This window comes from Castor canadensis, chromosome 6 (assembly GCF_047511655.1).
Source record: "Castor canadensis chromosome 6, mCasCan1.hap1v2, whole genome shotgun sequence".
Classification (NCBI taxonomy): Eukaryota; Metazoa; Chordata; class Mammalia; order Rodentia; family Castoridae; genus Castor; species Castor canadensis.
In genome coordinates, this window is record NC_133391.1 from 139662443 (window position 1) to 139685740 (window position 23298).

Below are 23298 nucleotides of genomic sequence, written 5' to 3' on the forward strand. Positions count from 1 at the left end.
ATCAAATAAAAAGGAGGGTAGGTTTATTTCGGCTCATCATTTCAGAGGTTTCAGACCTGGTTACAGTCCAGTCAGTTGGCCCAGTTACTTTTGGGCCTGTGGTGAAGCAGTACATTATGGCAAGAGCATGTGGTAAAGGAGCCTGCTCACTTCATAGCCAATGGGAAGCAAAGAGAGAAACAAGAAGCAGCCAGGGTCCCTGCATCCCCTTCAAGGGCATATCCCCAATGACCTAACTTCCTTCCACTAGGCCCCACCTTCTAAAGGTTCCACCACCTCCCAACAGTACCACAAGCTGGGAACCACACTTTTAACACAGAGGCCTTTGAGGGACATTCATGATCCAAACTATAGTACCTTTATTTCCTGTACAGGAATTGAGAGAGAAGGGATAAAAATAGCTACTTACCTAGAAAACGTAAGAGTCAACTCCAAAATATTATAATTAAGAAAGTTCAGCAAGTTGGGCACCAGTGGCTTGCACCTGTAATCCTAACTACTTGGGATGCTGAGATGAGGAGGAGCTCCATTCAAGGCCAGCCCTGACAGATAGTTCATGAGAGCCCATCTTCAAAATAACCAGAGCAAAATGACTGGAGGTGTGGCTCAAGTGGTAGAGTACCTGCTTTACAAGTGCAAAGCTCTGAGTTGAAACCCCAGTCCCACCAAAAAAAGAAAGGAAAGAAAGTTTAGCAAGGTTTCTGGTATAAGATCAACATAAAATAATCAGCAGCATTCTTTTATTTTGAATCATGCTCTCTCACTACCCTCCTGCCTTTGCCTCCCAAGTGCTGAGATTACAGGCATACACCACCCCACTTGGCTCACTATCATTTTTATACATCAAAAATAACTAAATAAGCTGGGTGCAGTGGCTCATGCTTGTAATCCCAGCTACTTGAGAGGTGGAGATCTGGTGAATCACAGTTTGAGGCCAACCAGGACAAAAAGTTCAAGAGACCCCATCTCAACCAATAAAAGCTGGGTGTGGTGTGTCAGGCCTATCATTCCAGCTACATAGGAAACATAAAAAGGATCACCATGTAGGTTGCCTGGGGCATAAACATAAGACCCTACTTGAAAACTAGCTAAAGCAAAAAGGACTGGTAGCATGGCTCAAGTGGTAGAGCATCTGCCTTGAACTCTGAGTTCAAACCCCATTACTACCAAACACACACACACACACACATTTTGATGGGTGTGGGGTACATACCTATAATCAGGAACCTAAGTCAGGAAGATCACAAGTTTGAGGTCAGCTTGGGCTACATAGTGAGATCTTGTCCAAAAAAATTCACACACATGGAGAGAGAGAGAGGAAGTGAGAGTATTTGGCCCCAACCTTGGGTATAACTATCAGGGTAAAAACTGAAGCCTAGGCTTTATTCTTAGAGATAGACTTTTATTCCAAGTACAGATTCACAGGTTCACTATGTATGCAAGGAAAGTCTCTTAAGACGAAAGGAAAGAGGAAAATGGTGTCTTTGCCCTTTGTAAATACAGAAAAATAATTTCATTTACCTTACAGTTTTGAGATAATAGGTATCCTTATGCAAAAAAAATTCTGACTCACAATATACATAAAATAAACTCCAGAAATAAAAAGCAAAGCTTTTGAAAACAAAATGCTACTTTTCTGATTTCTGGCTATGGAAAGACTTTCTAAATAAGACACAAATAGAAAACTATAAATAAAGACTTCAAAGTTAAAAGATAAGCAATTATGGGAGATAATTTCATTACTGGCAAAAGATTAGTATCTAAAATATTTCATGAGTTTCTACAAATAAGAAAAAACTAAAAAAAAGAAAGCAAAAATAGGATTTGGCAATTCAAAGGGCAAATTTTAATGACCAGTAACTCACTCATAGGGAAACACACATTGAGATGCTATTTCAAAATTGCCATCAGTTTGGCAATCTCTTAAATTATTTTACTTTGGATCAAATGTAGTTAAAGACACATACATCCTACAACCCACAGTTTCATGTGCACATCTGTCCTCCTAGAGCTGTGGTCCTCCAAGTGTGATCTGGGACCAGCGGTATCAGCCTCACCGGGGAACTTGTTAGATATGCACATGTTCAGGTCTCACCTCAAACATATTGAAGCAGAAATGTGAGGTGGAGGAAGGGCTGACAGCAGCCTGTGACCTAATAACAATGCCAAATTATTCTGATGCTGTTAAGGTTTGAGAGCTACCGCCCTAGGGAAATTCTCATGCAAGCCCCAATGAGACTGACTTATAGAAGAACAAGTAAAATATAGCCCAGAGAGTTTTTAAATGCCAGAATGCCCAGATTCAAATCCCAGCACCATCATTTCTTGGCCCTTTGATTTGGGGAAAGTTATATAAGTTCACATTAATTGTACATTACAAATGGAAAAATGAGACCTGTTGAAACTAGTCCAAGAATGAGTGGAGGAGGGGTAAAGGAGAATGATGGAGGGGGTGAATTCAACTATGATATATTTGATATATTGTAATAACTTTTGTAAGTACCACTATGTGCCCCAGCACAATAAATAAAAATAAATAAATTGATAATGAAAGGCTGAAAAAAATTGTACATTATTTGTTGCCCATTAACTAAGTGGGAATAAATGTAGTTCCTTCTGCTATAGTTGCTATGAGTATTAAATGAACTCATTCATTCATGGCAGTTGCACAATTGCTTGGTGCACAGTAAATACTCAGTAAGTCTTATCTCTTACTATCCTTAGGGCGCTTATGGAAACCTTACTTGTCACAGTAAAGTATTGGAAATAGGTTATTTTAAAAACAATACTGAAAGCAAATGTGGAAAAGGAGTAAAATTAGTAAAATTTGGATGGTGGCAATATTTTTATTATTCTTGGTACTTTTCTCTGTGTTGAAATACTTCACAAAAAAATGAGAATAATAAAGTCATTATTTATTTACATTTACATTCCCACATAAAAGTGTTAATTTATGTAAATCACCTTATCTTGACTAAAAAATTGCATAAAGAGTTTACTGAGCTTGTGTCACTGGAATAAAATATAAAGGCATCTGATCACCACACACTTTTCATGTTGTCTTTCTACAATTTACACTGTAAAGTTTATATTCCAGCCAAATTTACATAAGTTCTTTCTCCATATTTGTATCTTCACCCATTGTCTACCTTTACTGCTCTACTCACACTCTATCCATTTTCCAACTCCCCTTTTTAGGTGCCACCTCTTTGGTAAGAATGTTCTTGAGTCTCAGTGTTATAAGTCATCTTTTCTGTCTCTTAGTGCTCTAGAAATTTGTTCTGTTTATTGCATAGCCCTTGCCACACTCTGCCTTATGCTAGAAATGTTTTACTCTACTTTATTTCACATTGGCTATCCATCCTTTATTATGACACAGTCTCCTCTAAGTGTCAGAGATGTAATTTCTATACACGGCCAGTGAATAGAAATTATGAAGTTCTGAGTCTCCCCCTTCTTACCTTGCAGTAATTACAACATTTCCCCAAGATTCTCTAATCCAAAATTTTTTTTGGTTTTGTTTTTGAAACAGGATCTCACTACATAGCCAGGCTGGCCTTGAACTCCCAGCCCTCCTGCCAATGCCTTCCCAGTTTTGGGATTAAAGGAGTGTACCACTATGCCTGGCTGATCCAAATATTCTAAGTGTTCTCAAGTTGTGGGTTCTAGATAAAGGTCCTTTCCCTGCATGAATCTGAGGGAAGGTGGTCTGTCAGGCTATGGAAGATGGTCTCTCATATAACCAGAACCCCTTTCTGCAATTTTATGATGCCTCTCTGAGAAGCTGCTGTGGATCCATTTGACTGGATCCCACTGGTAGTTGCCTCCTCCTTCCAGAGGACTGGCATTAGTGCCTGCTTCTCAGGCCAGCAGAAAAATTCATCCACTGGATTAAAAAATCACTTTCCAAAAGAAATTCCAATGTGGATCTGTTAGACTGTTTCTTTCCCCAAGCAAATTGGCACTTCTAGGAAGGATCTGGGATAGAGCCTTGCAGTAGGCTACAGATAACTACTTGCTTGTTCATCCTCCTCTGCACTGCTGCTTATCAAGCCCCTCTGCAAGACCTCTCTCTAACTTGATGGTAAGGGTTCTTCAGTGGAACACTTACCGTCAGACAGGTCTGTGTTTATGTGAACTCCAATTTTGGAACTCAAGCATATTGTTTCCCATAGTATTCCTGGCCTCATGCAACGGTGGAATCAGGGTAGCCTTTGTGGGACGATGTAACCTTTCTAATCTCCTGTTAGCTTGCTTCCCCCACCAATTAAAAATGTCATCTGAATAAAAGCAGTGTAACTGCAGAAAAAGTGTTACACAATCCTCTTTTTCTGTTTTATTGATACCCCTCAGTCTCTCGTATGCAGAAATTCTGGAGTCATCGTTGAAATCAAAGACCTGGTGGGCCGGTTCACTAAAAATGAAAATACTGAAAGTTAGGCGTTTGCACATGAGAGCCTCTAGGGAGCAATGTAATCTAACAGAATCTTACCATTGCTCTTCTCCAAGCTACCCGGTTTATACTGTTTGTCACTACCTAACTCCCTGTGCACTCTTTCAAAGTTATTTCCTGATCTTTTGCATTTTGGACTGCATCTGTAAGGCACCAGTCATATCTGCCAATTTGTACTAAACGCTGAGCTGCTGTTTGTCTTTTGATAATTAAACTGATTTAGGTCTAGTGATCTTCAACTGAGCCAGTCTTACCTTTCTGTATGAGAATTGCAATCCAGTATACTACGTAAACTTAGTACATATAGGTCCTGGGTGCTTTTCTGGCTTAAAAACTATTGCTTCAAACGAAATGTTATCATTCACTGGTAAATGGATGGAATTGGAGAACATCATTCTGAGTGAGGTTAGCCTGGCCCAAAAGACCAAAAATCATATGTTCTCCCTCATATGTGGACATTAGATCAAGGGCAAACACAACAAGGGGATTGGACTTTGAGCACATGATAAAAGCGAGAGCACACAAGGAAGGGGTGAGGTTTTGTAAGACACCTAAAAGTTAGCTAGCATTTGTTGCCCTTAACGCAGAGAAACTAAAGCAGATACCTTAAAAGCAACTGAGGCCAATAGGAAAAGGGGACCAGGAACTAGAGAATAGGTTAGATCAAAAAGAATTAACCTAGAAGGTGACACACATGCACAGGAAATTAATGTGGGTCAACTCCCTGTATAGCTATCCTTATCTCAACCAGCAAAAACCCTTGTTCCTTCCTATTATTGCTTATACTCTCTCTTCAACAAAATTAGAAATAAGGACAAAATAGTTTCTGCCGGGTATTGAGGGGGTAGGGGGGAGAGGGAGGGGGCGGATTGCGTGGTAAGGAAGGGGGTGGGGGCAGGGGGGAGAAATGACCCAAGCCTTGTATGCACACATGAATAATAAAACAATAAAAAAAAAAGAATTAATTTAGAAGGTAACACACATGTACAGGAAAGCAATGCATGTCAACTCCCTGTATAGCTATCCTTATCTCAACTAGCAAAAACCCTTGTTCCTTCCTATTACTGCTTATACTCTCTCTTCAACAAAATTAGAGATAAGGGCAAAATAGTTTCTGCCTGGTAGCAAGGGGGTTATGGGGGTAAGGGAGGGGGGGAAGGGGGGGAGAAATGACCCAAACATTGTATGCACATATGAATAAAATTAAAAATAAATAAATAAGTAAAAATAAAGAATCATACTTAAGAAAAAAAAAAACTATTGCTTCAGTTGATGTCAACAGTTGGATAACTCATATTCCTTAACACAGATTTTCTTATGATTCTTAATTCCCACCATGTTTGTGAAAAGTCCATATTTGAAAGTTGCTTGGGTCACAATTAATAGCAGTGGTTTGTGTGGCAGTTCTCTGTCTCTATGGATTTGTCTATAATGGAAATTTCATATAAATGGAATCATATAATATATGGCCTTTTGTGTATAACTTCATTCACTTATAATTTTGAACAGATCTCTGACACACTTTTTTATTTGTTTGTTTGTGGTGCTGAGGATCAAATCCAGAACCTCACACATGCTAAGCAAGCTCTCTACCGCTAAGCTACATCCCCAACCAAACACTTATTTTGCTGTGTGGTGATTATTTTTTTACCGGCCTGCCTCCCATTGGACTATTAAGTACCACAAGGACAGTAACTATACCCTTATCATTTCAAAATTTTAAGCACAAAGCTCAGGGTCAGTCAGAGCAGCCACTCATCAAATGTTTGCTGAACAAGTGATGCTTTCTCACCTCCAGCTAATCTGGTTAACTGGTATTTGCTGTGCCTCCACATGCACTCATATACTTGACAAAATGAAAAGCTCTTTATTGGATCTAGATTAACAGGAAGATCCTTGTGGCGTGAAATAGCTTGCGCTGGGAAATGTAAACATTTTCCTCCTTTGGGCTGCTGCAGACTTGCAGGACTGATCAGAACTATAACTACTTTATATCATTTGTGAGGTTGTATTTCAACTGTATCTATTAACTTAGAAGTTACTAAGGACTTTTTGTAAATAGATTTACATAGATATATAATTAATATATATTTGGGGATTATATGTATATTATATTTTCCTGAGTATAAGAAAATCATACTTGGCTAAATCTATATTATTTATTGATTTATATCTCAAGCTGTAATTCCAAGTGGATCAGCATTGGGCTATTCAGAGCACAATGGGGCAGGAGGAAAACATAAGAGACTATCTATCCAGGAAAGAATGCCAGTTAATTATTATAGATCCCCTTTGAGGTTCTAGGATATTTCTCTTAGGCCTCAGGGACCACAGATGACCTGAAGTTGGCCGAGAGAGCTTCTCTGCAATCAGAGAATCTTGCCAGGTTAGACTTGTCTGAGTCTAAGACAACCATTTGCATGGGTTTGAGCTCAGACTCTGTGAGATACACAATCTAGACAAGAATTCTATTCCCCTCTTTCCCTGAACATGTAGTTCCTTCTGCTTGGAATGTTTCACTCTCCTCATTCAGATGAGTTCTGATATCTTTAAAGTTGAGTCTAAAGTTTATGCCCTGTCTTCCTTAAGTGGATTTATTTTTTTTTTATCTCCTGTGTCTCTATCAGGACTTATTTTGGATTTTCATAGCAATTCTATCCTTCCAAGAAATTTTGGAGGTTTAAAAAATCATACATATAGCATGCTAGTTCAAAATTTGCTCCCTTTCTGCAAATGGTGGCTGCTTATAAATGTAGGCATATTTATGTCCATATTTTTTCCTCTGTGTTTGTGTATACATTCTTTTTATCAAGGTGGAATCACTTATAGTTTCACTTATAGTTCTTGTTGAAACTTGCTTTTTTCTCTTAATAAACTATGGACATTCACACTTGTTAGCTTGTACAGATCTACCTCACCCTTTACTTTATCTGGATGCACCATTATTTATTTAAATATTAGTAGGCATTTTTGTTAGGTTGTTTATTTGAGATCTTTGTAAATATATGTATTTATTGCTATAAGCTTTTCTCTTAATTCTGCTTTATGGCACCCCATAAATTCTGGTACATTTGTATTTGCATTTGTCTTGAGATATTTTCTAACTTCCCTTTTGATTTCTTCCTTGACTTAAAAAAGTTGTTCAAGAGTATGTTGCTTAATTTCCATGTATTAAGTTTTTCTGTTTTCCTTTTATTAATTTATAGTTTTCTTCCATTGTGGAAGATACTTGGAATGATTTTAATCTTCTTAAATTTAAGTCTTGTTTTGTGACCTGGCGTATAATACATCGTGAAGAATGTTCTTTGTGAGTTTGAGAAGAATATGTATTGTGCTGCAGTTGGGTGGAATGTTCTATGTATTACTGTTAGCTACATTTGGTCTATAGTGTTTGTGAGGTCTGCTGTTTCCTTATTGAGTTTATGTGTGGATAATCTGGCCATTTGTGAAAGTGGAGTATGGAAGTCTCCTACTACTATTGTATTGTGTCTGTTTTTCTCTTCATATCTATTGGTTTGATTTGTATATTTATGCACATTTGATGTGTATATTTATTATATTGGTACATACATGTTTATAACTGTTATTTATTCCTGTTGAATTGAATATTTGATGATATTCTTTGTTGTAACAGGCTTTTTACATTTTCTTACTTACTTTGATAGACATTTAGGTTGTTTTAAATGTTTTGCGATAGAGCAAGCTATGTGCCTGTCCTGATGACTTGTACAAATCTATTTGAAAGATAGAATTCCAGAAGTATAATTACATGAACCAATGGGGTTATATCCTAAGCATTTAGCTCCAAATATGTTTCCTCTACTATAGTCTTTTGAGGATAGAGACATTGTTTTATTTATTTTCATGTCCCCCAGGGACTAACATTGTGCCTAAAACATTTTAACTGCTTAATAAATGCTTGTTGAATAATTAAATGAATAAGTGAATGAATGAATGAATGAATAGTAACAGAAAGTTTTGATACCTACAAAGTGAATCATATGGACAGTTTAATTTTCATAGTCAGTTGCTTTTCTTCTCCAAAGCTTTGAGTAGGCCTGATCCTTCCATGTGGGTAATACACAGATACAGAGATCCTCCCCTATCCCAAGTGCAAGTATTTCTACTGCTTAGACACTATAGAGACTCGAACTGCTTCATTAACCCCATGACCCCACTCCCCTACCCCCAATTCAGTAGCTAACTTGCATCTTGTTATGAGGCTGTCACCTGCAGCCACTGTTGACTGATTCTTACTTCATTTGTATTTACTGCCCAATTGGTAGAATGGGAACATAGGAGAATACTGTGTTGTGCATCATGTAGGAATTTGCAGAGACATATTTTTGAATGGGGAAATGCATTTGTTTTCATATTTGTGCATCTATACAATATAACCTCCTTTGAACTTCACCTCCTGCTTCAAAATTACTTCATCTTGTGTATCACTACAAGATGGATATTCCTGAACCCTTTCCCTTTCTCAAACATTTAGTGGCTCCCTTTTCATAAAAGCTAAGCCTCCTTAGACTAACATTGAGGCATCTGTGGTATGACTTCAGAATCTTTTGAATCTCCCATTACTCACCTTCCTAGTTACTCAACTCAGAAACTGTGGTCTATTTTTTCTATACCCTAAAGCCTTGTGCTTTCCATCTCAGAATTTGTGTGTGTGTGTGTGTGTGTGTGTGTGTGTGTGTGTGTGTGTGTGTGTCAGGGTCTCACAACCCAGGCTGGCCTCAAACTCAAACTCGCCATTCTCTTGGATTATAGGCATGCCCTACCATATTTGGCCAATGCATTTTGTTTGTGATGATGGGAATCAAACCCAGGGCTGTATGCATGTTAAGCAAGTGCTCTACAACTAAGCATATGGCCATCTCAGAACTCTTGAACAAACATTCCCTTAATCTACCCAAGTCCTCCAATTTTTAGTCAAGTTCTTCACTGCTGGGAAATTTTTAAACCTTGTCCAAGGTTTCAAAATGAACTGCATCAGACACCATCTACCTCACTTTTCATTTTTCATCACGTCAGTCTGAAACTACACTAGTATCACTGACAGCTTTTTTTAAATCTCTTTCACTTGTTTTGCCCTTTTGCCTTTTTGCCTAAATCTACATTCTATCTCTGACAAGCACAATTTAAATTCCAGAAGGTAGAGTCATGTCCTACACCAGGTCTGCATTCACAAAGCCCTCAGTAAATGTTTGCCCCTTGATTGAGTGGATTAGCAGTCTGTTTCTCTGAAATCTTTACGATAAGAACCATGATAGTGTTCTATAAACTATAAGATTTAATATTTTCTTTCTCTTCTTCTTTTAGCCATACTTCCCATTGCTTCCAGCTGTTGCACTGAAGTTTCACATCATATTTCCAGAAGGCTTCTGGAAAGAGTGAATGTATGTCGTATCCAGAGAGCTGATGGGGATTGTGACTTGGCTGCTGTCATGTGAGTTCTCTTCAGCAGGGATGAAACTATACACTGATTATTTCCCTGGTTGAAAGATATTGCCTGATACACAACCTACAAATCACCCAAAACAAGGGAAGGAAGATAAACTGTTCTGTCCTTTGAGCCCCAGGCTCCTTGCAGTAAATGCACAACCTCTCTGTTCAAGGATGTCTGGAAACCCTACAACAAAGAGCCCTCCAGCTCCCCCCCTGCTGCGATACTGCGTTGGGGCTGCCAAGAAGAGTTGAAAAGTGCAGAGCAGTTACGACTTGATCTCAAATAAAATTATACTTGACTTTATTGTAGTTAAAAAAAAACCCAAAAAACAGGGCCGTAGGAATTAGGCAAAAATGGGCTTTTTCAGGTCCAGCCCCCTGCAGGAAATACCATGCTGGGAGTGAAAGTGGCCACTCCAAAAGCCCTGGCCCCTCATGCCAGAAGAAAGACTTAGCTTCCAGTTCTGGTTACTGGTGTACACCGTGACATCTACATATACATATGCCCTTGCTTTTGTTTCATCTTTTCTATAAGTTCTGACACTGCTATGGGCAAGGTAGAGACAGATTGAGAATCTCTCTACCCAGTTTAGGCCAAAACTATAAGTAAATTCATTTTCCATATATATTTGATTATACATAAAGACTTTAATGTTTGAAACAAGTGTTTAGGAGGAAGAAGACAAGCTGGGCTCTCGTGGCTCACTTCTGTAATCCTAGCTACTCAGGAGGCAGAGATCAGGAGGATTGCAGTTGGAAGGCAGCCTAGGCAAATAGTTACAGAGACCCTGTCTCAAAAAACCCCATCTCGCTGGTGGAGTGGCTCAAGCAGTAAAAAACCCCATCGTACACAAAAAAGGGGAACTGATGGAGTGGTTCAAGTGGTAAGAGTACTTGCCTTGCAAGCATGAAGCCCTGAGTTCAAACCCCAGTGTTGCCAAAACAAGGCCGAAGACATTGCTCATATTCAAAATATAATTCTCAAGTAGCAAGTATAATAAATCATAATTATTATTATTATTATTTTGTTAGTACGGGGGTTTGAACTCAGGGTCTCGCACTTGCTAGGCAGGTGCTCTACCTCTTAGTCACAACCCCAACCCCACAATTATTAATATAAATTAACTTACATTGAACTCATTGGTTTTTTTTTTCTTTTCTTTTTTGCCTGGAAATAGATCCTTTGTTTCTGACCCTATAAATGATCATTGTAATTTTCCATATCTGAGACAGCAGATTGCTTGTTTAAACTCCTTTTCAGTGACTTCATTAAAGAGCTTCTGGCTGTTCCTAAACATAAATACAATGCAAAGTTGTATTTATTTGTATTCTTTGGCAGAAGGTTGAAGTTTCTTGAATCACACAAGGGTTATCTGTTGGAAAGTAAATTGGGGGTTATTAAATAAAGTTGTCTAGGAGCTTGAGTTTTTTAGAAGAGGTTGTAGTGCCCATTGTGTTTAGAGATAAGGGTAAAGAAATAAAGTTTAGGCAACAGTCCTGTATCTCCACAGCAGGGCCACTTTTTATATCATTGGATTGTTTCTAGTTACGCTTTTGTGGGTAAAAGAATCACAGAATCTTCATGGTTTCTTAGAGTCAAACTTCCTTAGAAATTCATAATGAGGTGGGTTGGTGCCTATCAGGAAGCTATGGAGTTGAGAGTAAGAGAGGGAGTGTGGAAAACACTACTTCCTTTTCCCAAAATTTTCATCCTGATGGAATACACATGGGGTATAAATAAGAGTTTCAAGATGTTTTATACTTTAGGATTCTAAGCACCATCATAGAATTACACTGAAAGATTGAGGCCTTCCTTATCACACAGTCCTCAGAAAAGCCTATTTTCCTATGGCCCTCTACCTCTCTGCATCCTCTGTCTGTATGGCCACCCTTCCATCCCAATGCCCTTCCCCGAAGCTCCTCACTACTATCATTTTAATCAAATTCTTGAATCCTAGTCTTTCCTGTGTAATTACAGGCTTATATGCATGTGCATGTCAGTGAAGACTGTACTTGAGTTCTTGCTGACACTACGGAGAGATTCCTTTGGAAATGTAGGAGCTCCAACTAATTTTTTTGTTTTTTTCTCTATAGCAGTGCTATAGCAAGGTTTTCTCCTATAACAGCAAACCAACTGGAATTAGAACCAGCTTTTCTTTTGAAGTCATCTCAATCAAATGCAATTAGGGAATGGATTGTCCTCTTATTAAGAAGCCCAGTTCTTTCAAATTAATATTCTCCCATGGACTGGCTTTACAATGCTAAAGTCCATTTACACTTTTCTCCATGCTCTCATCATTCTGTGTCCCCATATCATCTGATAATGATTCCACTTGGGTCATCTGGAGAGGTGGCAGCCTATTCTCTGTCCTTTCCCACCCTCATTGCCCCCCTGAATAATAGGACCAGGAGTTCAACTTATCAGGACACAGTAGTATTATATATGTAGAGCCAGGATTGTAACCTTTCATCAGAGTTGGCTGGCACCTGATAGAGAATTAAAAGTCATGCTGTCTTTTGTAACAAATTCTTCAAGTTGCCAGAAATTGTGAATGCTGCCCTAGGGTTCTTCTATTCCAGTGTCAAAACTTCATATAGAAAAATGAAAATAAGGCTGTGTGGTGGTATGAGCCAGTGGAAGGGGGAAGGTAAAGGGAAAGGGTGAATGGGGGAGTGAATATGTTCACAGTACTTCATATACACTATGAAAATAGAGTAAGGAAACCATTAAATTATTTAAAAATGAGAAGAAAGAGTAATGGTGGGGTGATCAGAGTACATTATATGTATGTATGAATATTTCACAATGAAACCCTGTTGTACAATTAATATATACTAATAAAGAGAGAAAATGAATATGCATGTGTAGTTTAGGACAAAAAATGAAAATAAATTCTGAGCTGTGGTATAGCTCTGTATGACATTGAACAGATGCTCAAAATATTTCAGTGGATTGTTTTGTTGAACAATTTTCACTTTATGTCTGCAATGAATTACAGAGTTTCTACTGTGAATAAGGCCTTTTCAAAAATATGTCTAGAGGACTGAAGGTGTGGCTCAAGTGGTAGAGTGCCTGCCTACCAAGCATGAAGCCCTGCATTCAAGCACAAGTACTGCCAAAAAATTTATTAAAAATGCATGTAGACCATTCCTCCCTCAAGGAACATTACTTCAGTAGGAGAGATGAGGCAAGTACCCATCTTATAAACTTAGTCCCAGAGAGAGGTAACCCTCACCATGGAAATTCAAAGGGGAAAAATGTTTTGATGAGAGAATCCAAAGATCCAGGGAAAGATGTATCTGACATGGGTGAGGAGAATGAGTTGGTTTGGTTGGGTGAAACTTGGACAGGAAAGATAATTGTTTTCTCTTGGTTTTTATTATTTCTCTTCTCCTTTTCCTTCTGTTCCTGCACCTTTTCTTCTCCTCTTCCTCCTTCTTCTTCTCTTCCTCCTCTTTATTATTTCCTTTTCTTCATCCTATCCATCTAATTCCTTCCTTTTATCCTTTTCCTTTTAATACTCTGTGGATGCCTGAGGGCTACAGACAGCAATGTGTGTAAAATCAAGATTGGTCTTCCTGGTGCCAGTTTTAGGATTCAGTCTCTAAGAATACAGTGTCTAAAAGGGGGGGTTGCTGTAAATCACTCATTTTGTTTTTGTATTTTCTATCAGTGATTTTTTTTCCCCCTTTCTTGGCAGACTTCATGTCAGGCGCAGAAAAATCTGTGTCAGCCCACACAATCATACCATTAAGCAGTGGATGAAAGCACAAGCAGCCAAGAAAAATGGTGAAGACATTTGCCTTAAGAAGAAACACCATGGCAAGAACAGAAAAGGGGCCCATCAGGAGAAAATATGAAACATATGGCCCCAAAACTCCTTATTAGAGTTTACAGATGAGTCTGCAAAGATGACACTTCAAGTGAACTTGACCATGGTTGGTTATTAATTTATCATCCAATTTTTCCTTATTGGCAGGCAGCAGTGATTTTTAAAAAATGAACAATTGCATAGAATGCAAACGTAGGCAATAATATACTCAACAAAAAATGAAATGAAAGTTTAATACTTGTCTTTCTACAATATTTTAAGAGGAGACTATGGATATAATTTCTCTAACTTTTTATTATGAAGGTTTCTGTTCCTACAGGGAAATTAAATGAAAAATACAAGATATACTTGTGTACCATCACCTGGATTAATCATTGTTAATATTTTCCCTATTTCTTTCTCTCTCTTGTCTTTTTGTATGTGTATATATGAAACATTATAAGACATATACATATATATATATATATATATACACACATGCATATATATATATATATATATATAGAACTTTTTCACTAAAAGTTGCAAACATTACAACATTTGTCTTACTCTGTTTTCTGTTACTATAGCAAAATTACCGAGGCTAGGTAATTTATAAAGGATATGTTTATTTGGATCATAGTTCTAGAGGTTGGGAAGTCCAAGAGCATGATCTGTTTGGCATGTGATGAGGACCTTCTTGCTGTATCACAACATGATAGAGGTCATCATCTAGCAGCACAGAGTGAGCTTAACTCAGGTTGCTCTCTCTTTTCTTATAAAGCCACTAATGCCATCATGGAAACATCAACCTCATACCTCACTTCACCCTAATTATCTCCCAAAGGACGCATCCCCAAATACCAGCATATGAATTTGAGGATTAAGTTTTCAACACATAAACTTTTGGGGGACACATTCAAACCACAGCAATACTTCAAACCAATTTCTTTTTAGTGTTGTAACTTGGTATCCCCCAAGACATTTTCTTACATAATCACATTAGCAGTTTTATACCTAAAACATTAGCAATTTCATTTTGTCCATATTCAAATTTCCTTAACTCTTTCCAGATCATTTTATAGTTTTTAATACAGAAATTACTCCAGGTTCACATATTGCAATTAATTATTTTGTTTCTTTAGAATCTTTTAATCTAAGACTACCTCTCAGCTTTCCTTCTTTCCTTCCTTCCTTCCTTCCTTCCCTTTTTAAAAAGAGTATAGGCCAGAATGTTTCACATTCCAGATTTGTTTGTTTCCTCATGATCAGGTCCAGGTTTTTCCACTTCTGAGTTCCTACGTGATTTTTAATACTTCTTGTGTCATTTAGAGTTCATGAACATTAGAGTTTATTTTCTAAATAGAAAAGTATAAGCAGAATAACACTTTAAAGCATCTAGTTTGAGTAGCTGTTGTTTTGACTGATAAATTCAGATGCTGAAAAAAAAAATCTGCCTCATTCCCCAGAAGGAGTTAGGATAGTTAGTTCAGAGAGTTAGGAATCTAGAGTTCAGTCCTGTGTGGGATGATTTTACATTCTCCTGAAATAAGAAGTCTACATTTGTAAACTCCTGACTTACCTTTCTCACACTTCTGAGTTTATTTCTATTGTGCTGCTTCTTTGGCCCCCTTTTGTTCACAGAAGCTTAGAGATTATAGTAAGAAATCAGTTGTTATAAATAGCCATTAGAGAACAGAAGTCATTTTATCAAGTGTCTGGTGTCCTGGACCTCCTGCTGGCCAGTCCCAGGCAGTGGTACTGCCAGCACAACTTGGAGGTGAAAATGGGACTCAGAAGTGCTTAGCCTTATGTCAGTTAAAATATCACCAAACTAATACTTTTCGTCAACCATAATGCAGACTGTGATTTTTTACTCTTACCAGTAATCCTCCAGCTTTGTCTTGATATTTCTAATTTATGGATGAGGAGACTCATATGAGGTCAAACAACTTGCCCATGATCACATAGGAAGTGGCAGAGACAAGGCATATACTCAGATGGCCCAACTCTTCCTAGTTCTCTTACCAGCCCCATCAGTGGACTGAGAAGGTACAGATGTGGAGGTAGACAGGGAGGGACTGTCAGAAAGAAAGCTGTGATTCCATCTGTCAAAATTCTAGCATTTAAACATGCTGCTCCTTGGCACTAGTGGCACTGATATTGCCAAAACCATCTTTGAAGATGAAAACAGGCCCCAACCTGATTTAATGGTGCTTCACATGTTTAGGCAATGTAGGAAATTGCACACTATCTATAATCTTTGGTTTGCAAAATCTTCCTCACGGGTTCTTCTTTTGAACTTATCAACAGATTTTTTTCAAAACATACAGCATTCTTCCGTTCAACTACATCATGCTTTTGATAAGATAATATGATAATCCTCCAATTCTGAGGAAAGAAGTTCTTAAGTGTTCCTTTTTAATATTCCATTATTATCATCAAACTACACGTTCTAAAAGCTGAAGAAAACTTAAATTTAAAAATTTAATAAAATATAGTATGAGAGTAACTTAAAGTAAGTCACAAGGTTTAATTTAATCACAATATTAAGTAACATTAATGAGAAGTTAAAGTGAAAACAAAAACATTGGTCTCTAATTCTTTCAACCAGTATTTTGAATTATTTATATTTTGTTTCTCCTTTTAGTTCAGACTTGTTATTCTACACAGTTTGGAGGTAGCTATATATAACAGTAGTTAATAAGTTATGTTTTAAAAACTGATTTCTATGGTTTAGATAAGTGTCCCCAAAGTCCTATGTTTTGAAGGCCCTTGAAGGGGACATGGAAACACCTGCCTCTTCCTCTTTCTCTTTGCATTCCACCATCATTTGGTCATCAGCTTCCTCTACCATGAACCTCCACTGTGATATTCTGTCTTGCTACATGCCCAAAAGCAATTGGGCCAAATGACCATGGACTAAAACCTCCAAAACTGTGAGCTAAAATAAACTTTCCTCCTTTTAAGTTGATTTATCTCAGGTATTTGTTACAGCAACAGAAAGTTAATATAAGGTTTGATGGCAATGCAGATAACTAAAATATTGTTGAAGGATCATGTACTCAAGAGACCTGATTCTTAATTCCATATTATAGGCCACTACACATGCTTAGTAAAATATTGTTGTATACTGTTACTGTACTATGTACTCATATTGGACTGTGAGTAAATACTGTTACTTTATTATGAGTTACTGTATTATGAGTAAGTCATACAGGTTAATCCCCTAAATTTTATTAAAAATAAAAACAAAACTGGTTATCTACAGGCAAAAAACTGAAACTAGACTCCTTTCTCTCACCCTGTACAAAAATCAACTCCAAATGGATCAAAAACCTTAATGTAAAACTTGAAACTGGTATAGGAAAATAGAGGGGAGACACCTGAAGATATGAGCACAGGTAATTATTTTCTGAATAGGACTCCAATTACCCAAGAAATAAGAAGAATTGACAAATGGAAGTGCATCAAATTAAAAAGTTTCTGCACATAAAAAGAAATAATTACCAAAATCAAGAGACAACCCACTGAATGGGAGGAAATCTTCACCAGCTATTCAATGAATAATAAATTAATACCCAAAATGTACAAAAAGCCAAAAACATTAAACAGCAAAAGAACAAACAGTCCAATTAATAAATGGTCAAACAAAGAGTTCTCAGAAGAAGAAATGCAAATGACTAATAAATACATTCTTAGCCATAAAGGAAATGCAAATCAAAACTACACTAAGATTTCATCTTACCCCAGCCAGATTGCCCATCATCAAGAAAACAAAAAACAACAAATGCTGGCAGGGATTTGAGGGAAAAGGTCCCCTTATACACTGTTGGTGGGAATGTAAACTAGTGAAACCACTAAGGAAACCAATATGGAGGTCCCTCAAAAAGCTAAAAAAGAGACCTGCATTTTGATTCTGTCATACGATTCTTGGGCATACATCCAAAGGAGTGTAAATCAATAACAGGAGAGAGACCTACACACTCATGTTTATTGCAGCTCTCTTCCCATAGCTAAAACTTGTTATCAGCTGATTGCCCAACAATCAATGAATGGATAAAGAAAATGTGATGTGATATTAAGTCACATTTTCTTTATTTATATATACCTATATGTATATCCATACATACATACATACCATGGAATATTACTCAGCCATAAAGAAAAATGAAATATCATTTATAGGAAAATGGGTGGAACTGGAAATCATTGTGTTGAATGAGATAAGCCAAGCTCAAAAACCCAAATATTGCATATTCTCATTCATTTGTGGAACTTAGACCTAAAATGATGATAATAATCATAATGGACATTATTATTGTATAAAATAATGTAACAGGGGACTGGGGGGATCAACAGAAGGGAGGGAGGAGGAAAGGATACTGAAGGGTGAAGAGGATCAAAGTACGTACATATATACGTATAATACATATATATTACATGTATATATATATGCGAAGAGAGCATAATGAAACCCACTATACACTGGAAAAGGAGTGAGGGTGAACTTGTTCAAAATACATTATATGCATGTATGGAATTATCAAAAAATTTCTACTCGTATCACCACTAAAAAAAGTTTCAGAAAATGCCACTTAAATTCTTGCATACCCTTTGACTTTGACCTAGTAATTTCACTTATGTGAATTTCTGCTATGAAATTCTAAAGAAACAACAGGTAAAAGGAATAGCTAAAACTTGAAAGCATAGACACCCAAAAACCAGGAGATTAAACAATGTGCAGTACAATGGAGCACCAGGTAATCACTAATTCTTTAATATGACACAAAATTCATAATATATTGTCAAGAGAAAGTAACTGGCTTCATTGTACATATACCCCTGTTCATATTTTTTAAAAGTTAATGAGTTTATACTTGAAGTTTGGTACTTCAAGTATAAGGAAAAAGACATGAAAGTACACCAAAATTTTACCAGTGGTTATTTCTATGTGTTAAATAGACAATTTTTACTTACCCTTACATCTATATTCTAAAAAATTTATAATTAAAATGTATCACTCAAATATTTCAGAAGTTATACAGATGGTGTACAATTTAGAATGAAGGATTTGGTTCAGACAAAAAATAGAAAAGATTACATTACCAGGCTGGGGATGTGGTTTATATGGTATAGCCCCTGCCTAACATCTGCAAGGTCTTGAGTTAAACCCCCAATACTGCCAAAAAAATTATATTCTTATTACATTTTATTTAAAATTACACATTTTTATTATTAATTACATTTTTATGGTGTGTGGTTTTAAAAAAGCCAAAGGCACAGCAGAATTTATTTCACTCCTATTCCCAGACTTAATTCCTTGAGACAACTTGTTTTTACCCTTTTAAAACTTTCAGTTCTTTTGATAGTTACCTCCATAATTTCAAATGAAGTGCTTAAGGTATGATTTGTTTATTAATTTTAAGAAGTATATATTGCCTCCTTATGACTCCCCTTTTCCTTTCCCTTCTCCCTCTTCATCCTAGTGCTTGATAGTTTTATTACTATTATAAATTTGCATTATATCGACCTTTCCATTCATTAGTTCATTGACTAGAATTTCAGCTATCCCTTCATGTAAGATGTAGCCCACCTTTCCTTTTCCTACTTTCCTTCCATCTTCCACCATGTGTTGCATTAGCTATACTTGTACAGTTACATGGCTGAGGTTGATAACAACTCTGTACTATAATAGTAATTGTCTCCATGCTTTCTTTAAGGCAGAGTTTCCCAACCTCAACACTTCTTAAAATTCTTCTGGATAATTCTTTGTTGTAGGGGTTCTGCTATACATTGTAGGCAGATTAGCAGTTCTTCTGGCCTCTACCTACTAGATGACATCAAAAAAATGTCTCCAGATATTGCCAAATGTCTCCTGGGCAGGGGGATCAAAATTAACTCCCCACCCAAGTTAAAAACTACTGGCCTAGAATCTACAGTAGATTCTAAAATTGAAAGCCAATATAGTTGGAAAAATTCTAAGATGTTCCCCAAAATTGCTTGCCCTGTTAACACATATCTCCCAAACACTAATTTGAGTGTTACAGTGAAGGTGTTTTTGCAGATGTAACTAAGGTCAAAGCTCAGTTGCCTTACCAGTTGACTTTAAGATAATTTATCTAGGCAGGAGTGACTTAATCACTGTTTTAAATCTGGGTCTCAAAGTCAGAAACAGGGAAGTCAGAGAGATTCAAAGCACAAGAAGAATTCGGCATGTCATTGCTGTCATAAAGACACGAGTGGGTCATTTGCAGTAAATGTAGATGACCTCTAGCTGTTGAAAGCAGCCCCCCGCTCCCCGCCCCAGCCCCGGGTGACAGATAACAAATAGAAATCTCACACCTAAAACTCACAAAGAATTGAATCAGTCAACCACAAGAATGAGCTTGAAGAAGATTCTTCCTGGAGCTTCTAGAAGAGAATGCAGCATAGCCAACATCTTGATTTCAATCTTATAAAGGACCTAAGCAAAGAACTCAGTCACTCATGTCTGGACTTATTATGCCTTACGCTCTGAACTTACAGATGGATATTGTCTTAAGCAACTAAATTTGTGGTAACTTGTTGTACAGCAGTGGAAAGTTAATATGACCAATGAATACCTCTCATACCATCCTAACTATGAAGGATTACCTTCTGAAGGGCCAAGAAGTGTGCTAGAATTTAATATCCTTCTCTAGGAATGAGCTGCATATATATTTCACTGTTCAGCAACATAAACTTGAGGAAATACAACTATTTCCTATATTACTTGTGTGGTTCAGGTATTTTATTTCTTTCCCGAATATGACCACCCATCTTAGTTTCTTACATCTCCTGTTATTTTTGTTAATCAAAGTCTCAGAGCTCTTCCTAAAAGTTGCAAAGAATTCAATTGTACACTGGAAGCGTTCATATTTCTGAGACTTTTAGGTAACAGAATTTTTTTTTAAAATGTTTTTATTAGTATATGATAGTTACACAGGGAACTTTGTTGTGACATTTTCATATATACAGATATTATACCTGTTTGGTTCATCCTCTTCATTATTTGCCCTCTACTCCCACTCCCCTTCTTAAAATAACTTTGACTATTTTCAGTGTTCCATATTCATACATGTATAGAAAGTACCTCAACCATATTCACCCTCCTTTGCCCCCTTTATTTACCCTCCGCTTCCAGCTATTGCCCTTTTACATGACCTGTTTCACATTCCTGTCTTTCATTATTTAAATGTCCATTGTTCAGTGGCATTTTGCCTTGGCATTTTACCTGCAAATATATTATACTTTTATCTGTCAAATCCTCTCTAAAAAGACTTTTAGGTGATAGAATTGTATTGGTGGGGAGTGTTGTCTTTAATTTGGCATAGCCCTTCTATCAGCACAACCCCTCAGCTTTCTGTTTCATTCTTATGTCTCTTTTTGTGCTTCCGTGTTACGACCACCATTGAGAAGAGTTTTATTCATACTTCTTTTGATGGGAAGACCACTTTGCACCTTTCAATTTTTTCTAAGTTGGAAAATATCTTCCATTTTGTAGTACCATTAAACATCCATTAGCTATTCCAGTCCAAATTGGGTAGGCTAGTAGGCAATCCAAAATGCTTTTACTCACTAATATTGAAAAAGAGCTTTTACTCACTAATACTGAAAAAGAGCTTAACTAAGAAATGCAGGAAGGTGGGCAAAGATTACCTAAGGCTGATATTAGTACCTCTCTCTGGGAAATCACAGAACAAATGGAACTATGACATATATTTTATAATTTATATAACTAATGTTATTTTTGGCAAGTGTAGGGCTTTTTTTTTTTTTTTTACAAGTATGAAAGCATTTTTCTCCTCTGGCATATTTGGAAGAACTCCAAGATTATTTCATCCTACACCAATACTGTGATTACATTATTCCTAATAATCCACTGACAGATAACTTGATTTGCTATGATATTGCAGTCTGTACATGTTGTTAATAGTTAATATTCTGCATTCTAACATTTTACCTCTACATAAACTACCAAAAACCCACCACATTTCCTTCCTGCATCCAGGGCTTATGTGTTAGGCAATCAATAAATATTTACTGATGAAACAAATATGTGCAGGCAGTGTCCTCTTGTTTGGATTATTATATGGAGCATAAGACAGCACAGAGCAGTCACATACTCTTGTGATAACCAGCCTGTACTGAAGAGTGAGATGAGAGAAAGCAATGAAAAAAATGCCAAGATCTGCTCCAGAAGAGGGTGCTAAGTAAGCACAGTGTAACTGGGCTCCAGTGTTTTCACATTTTCCTTAATCTCAGAATTTTCATGCCCTTTTTACCTTTGCCCTACAGCTTTGACATCAGCCTGCTTTTAAAATGAACTTTATCTCCATTTCCATCCACCTTTCTCCCAGGACATAATGATCTGGAACAAGAGTTAAAGAACATTCTTCTGATCTGACAGACTGACTTTGCTGTGGACCGTAGAGAAAGCAAATGGCACACTCTTTGAGAAAACTAATACTAATAGTGGCTTTGGAAATTATAAAGAACAAATAAAAGAGGTGAATTCCTATGTGGTTCTCTTCTTTCAGAGTTAACTCGGGACTACTGGTATGGTTGAAATTAAAAAGATGAACATGGTAAGCGTTGGTGAGAATGTAGAGCAATTGGAACTCTAATGTGTGGGAAACTGTCTAGCAGTATGTACACAAGCTAGAAATTCCTCACTGAGTAATATTAAGTTAAGTGAGTATGTTCACCAAACACATGTATAGGAATATTCACAACAGCCCTCAAATTGAAAACTACCTAAGTATCCATCAACAGTAGAATGGATACATTTAAAATTTTATATTCCTATAATAAAATGACTCATCAACAAGAAAGGACAACCTACAACTCTTGCAACAGTATGGGTGTATCTCACAAGTATAATGATGATAGAACAAGATTAGACATAAAAGAGTCCTTGTCAGTTAAATAACAAATTACACCAAAACTTAGTGCCTAAAATAACAGACATTTATTATCTCATAGTTTCTGTGGGTGAGGGGTTTGTGAGTGACTTAGCTGCATAGTTGGGGAGTTTCAGGAGCTTGGTAGGGGCTACAGTCTGGGACCAGAGGACATCTTTTGGTAAGATTTTAACTTGCATGACTGTTGGCAGGAAGCCTCAGCTTCTTGTCATGAGGGTCTCCATGAGCTGCCTGAGTGAATTTGTGATGGCACCTGGCTTCCCCTAGCGAAAGTGATCCAACCGCGAGAACAATGAGGAACCTCAGTGCCTTTATGATCTCTCCTTGAAAGTGACTTACCATCACTTATCCTGTATTCTATGGGTCACACAGACCAGTTCTGACACAATGTGGAAGGGTTTATGCAATGGCACAAATACCAGAAGTCAAGGAGGGGCTTTTAGAGACTATAGTCATCCAGTCTGTATGATCCCATAAATATAAAGTACAAAATCAGGAAAAACTAAACTACATTGTTAGTAGTCAGGATGATGGTTACTCTAGGGAGGGAGCAGTGACTGGAAGGAGAGGAAAGACTTTTGGGGTTCTGACAATATTGTTTATTGATGTAGATGTGCAAATGTAACCATTTTACTTT

The 23298-nt window shown here is 37.1% G+C and overlaps 1 protein-coding gene across 1 annotated transcript in view; it reads left to right on the top strand.

Annotated features, from left to right (window-relative positions):
* The window catches only part of Ccl28 (C-C motif chemokine ligand 28), a 32999-nt gene extending 16010 nt beyond the window's left edge, over positions 1-16989 (top strand). Inside the window, 3 exon segments of the mRNA XM_020185288.2 lie at positions 9779-9905; positions 13606-13753; positions 13755-16989. Of these exon segments, the coding sequence (XP_020040877.2) occupies positions 9779-9905; positions 13606-13753; positions 13755-13793 (314 nt within the window). The 3' untranslated portion in view covers positions 13794-16989.
* The last annotated feature ends 6309 nt before the right edge of the window (positions 16990-23298 follow it).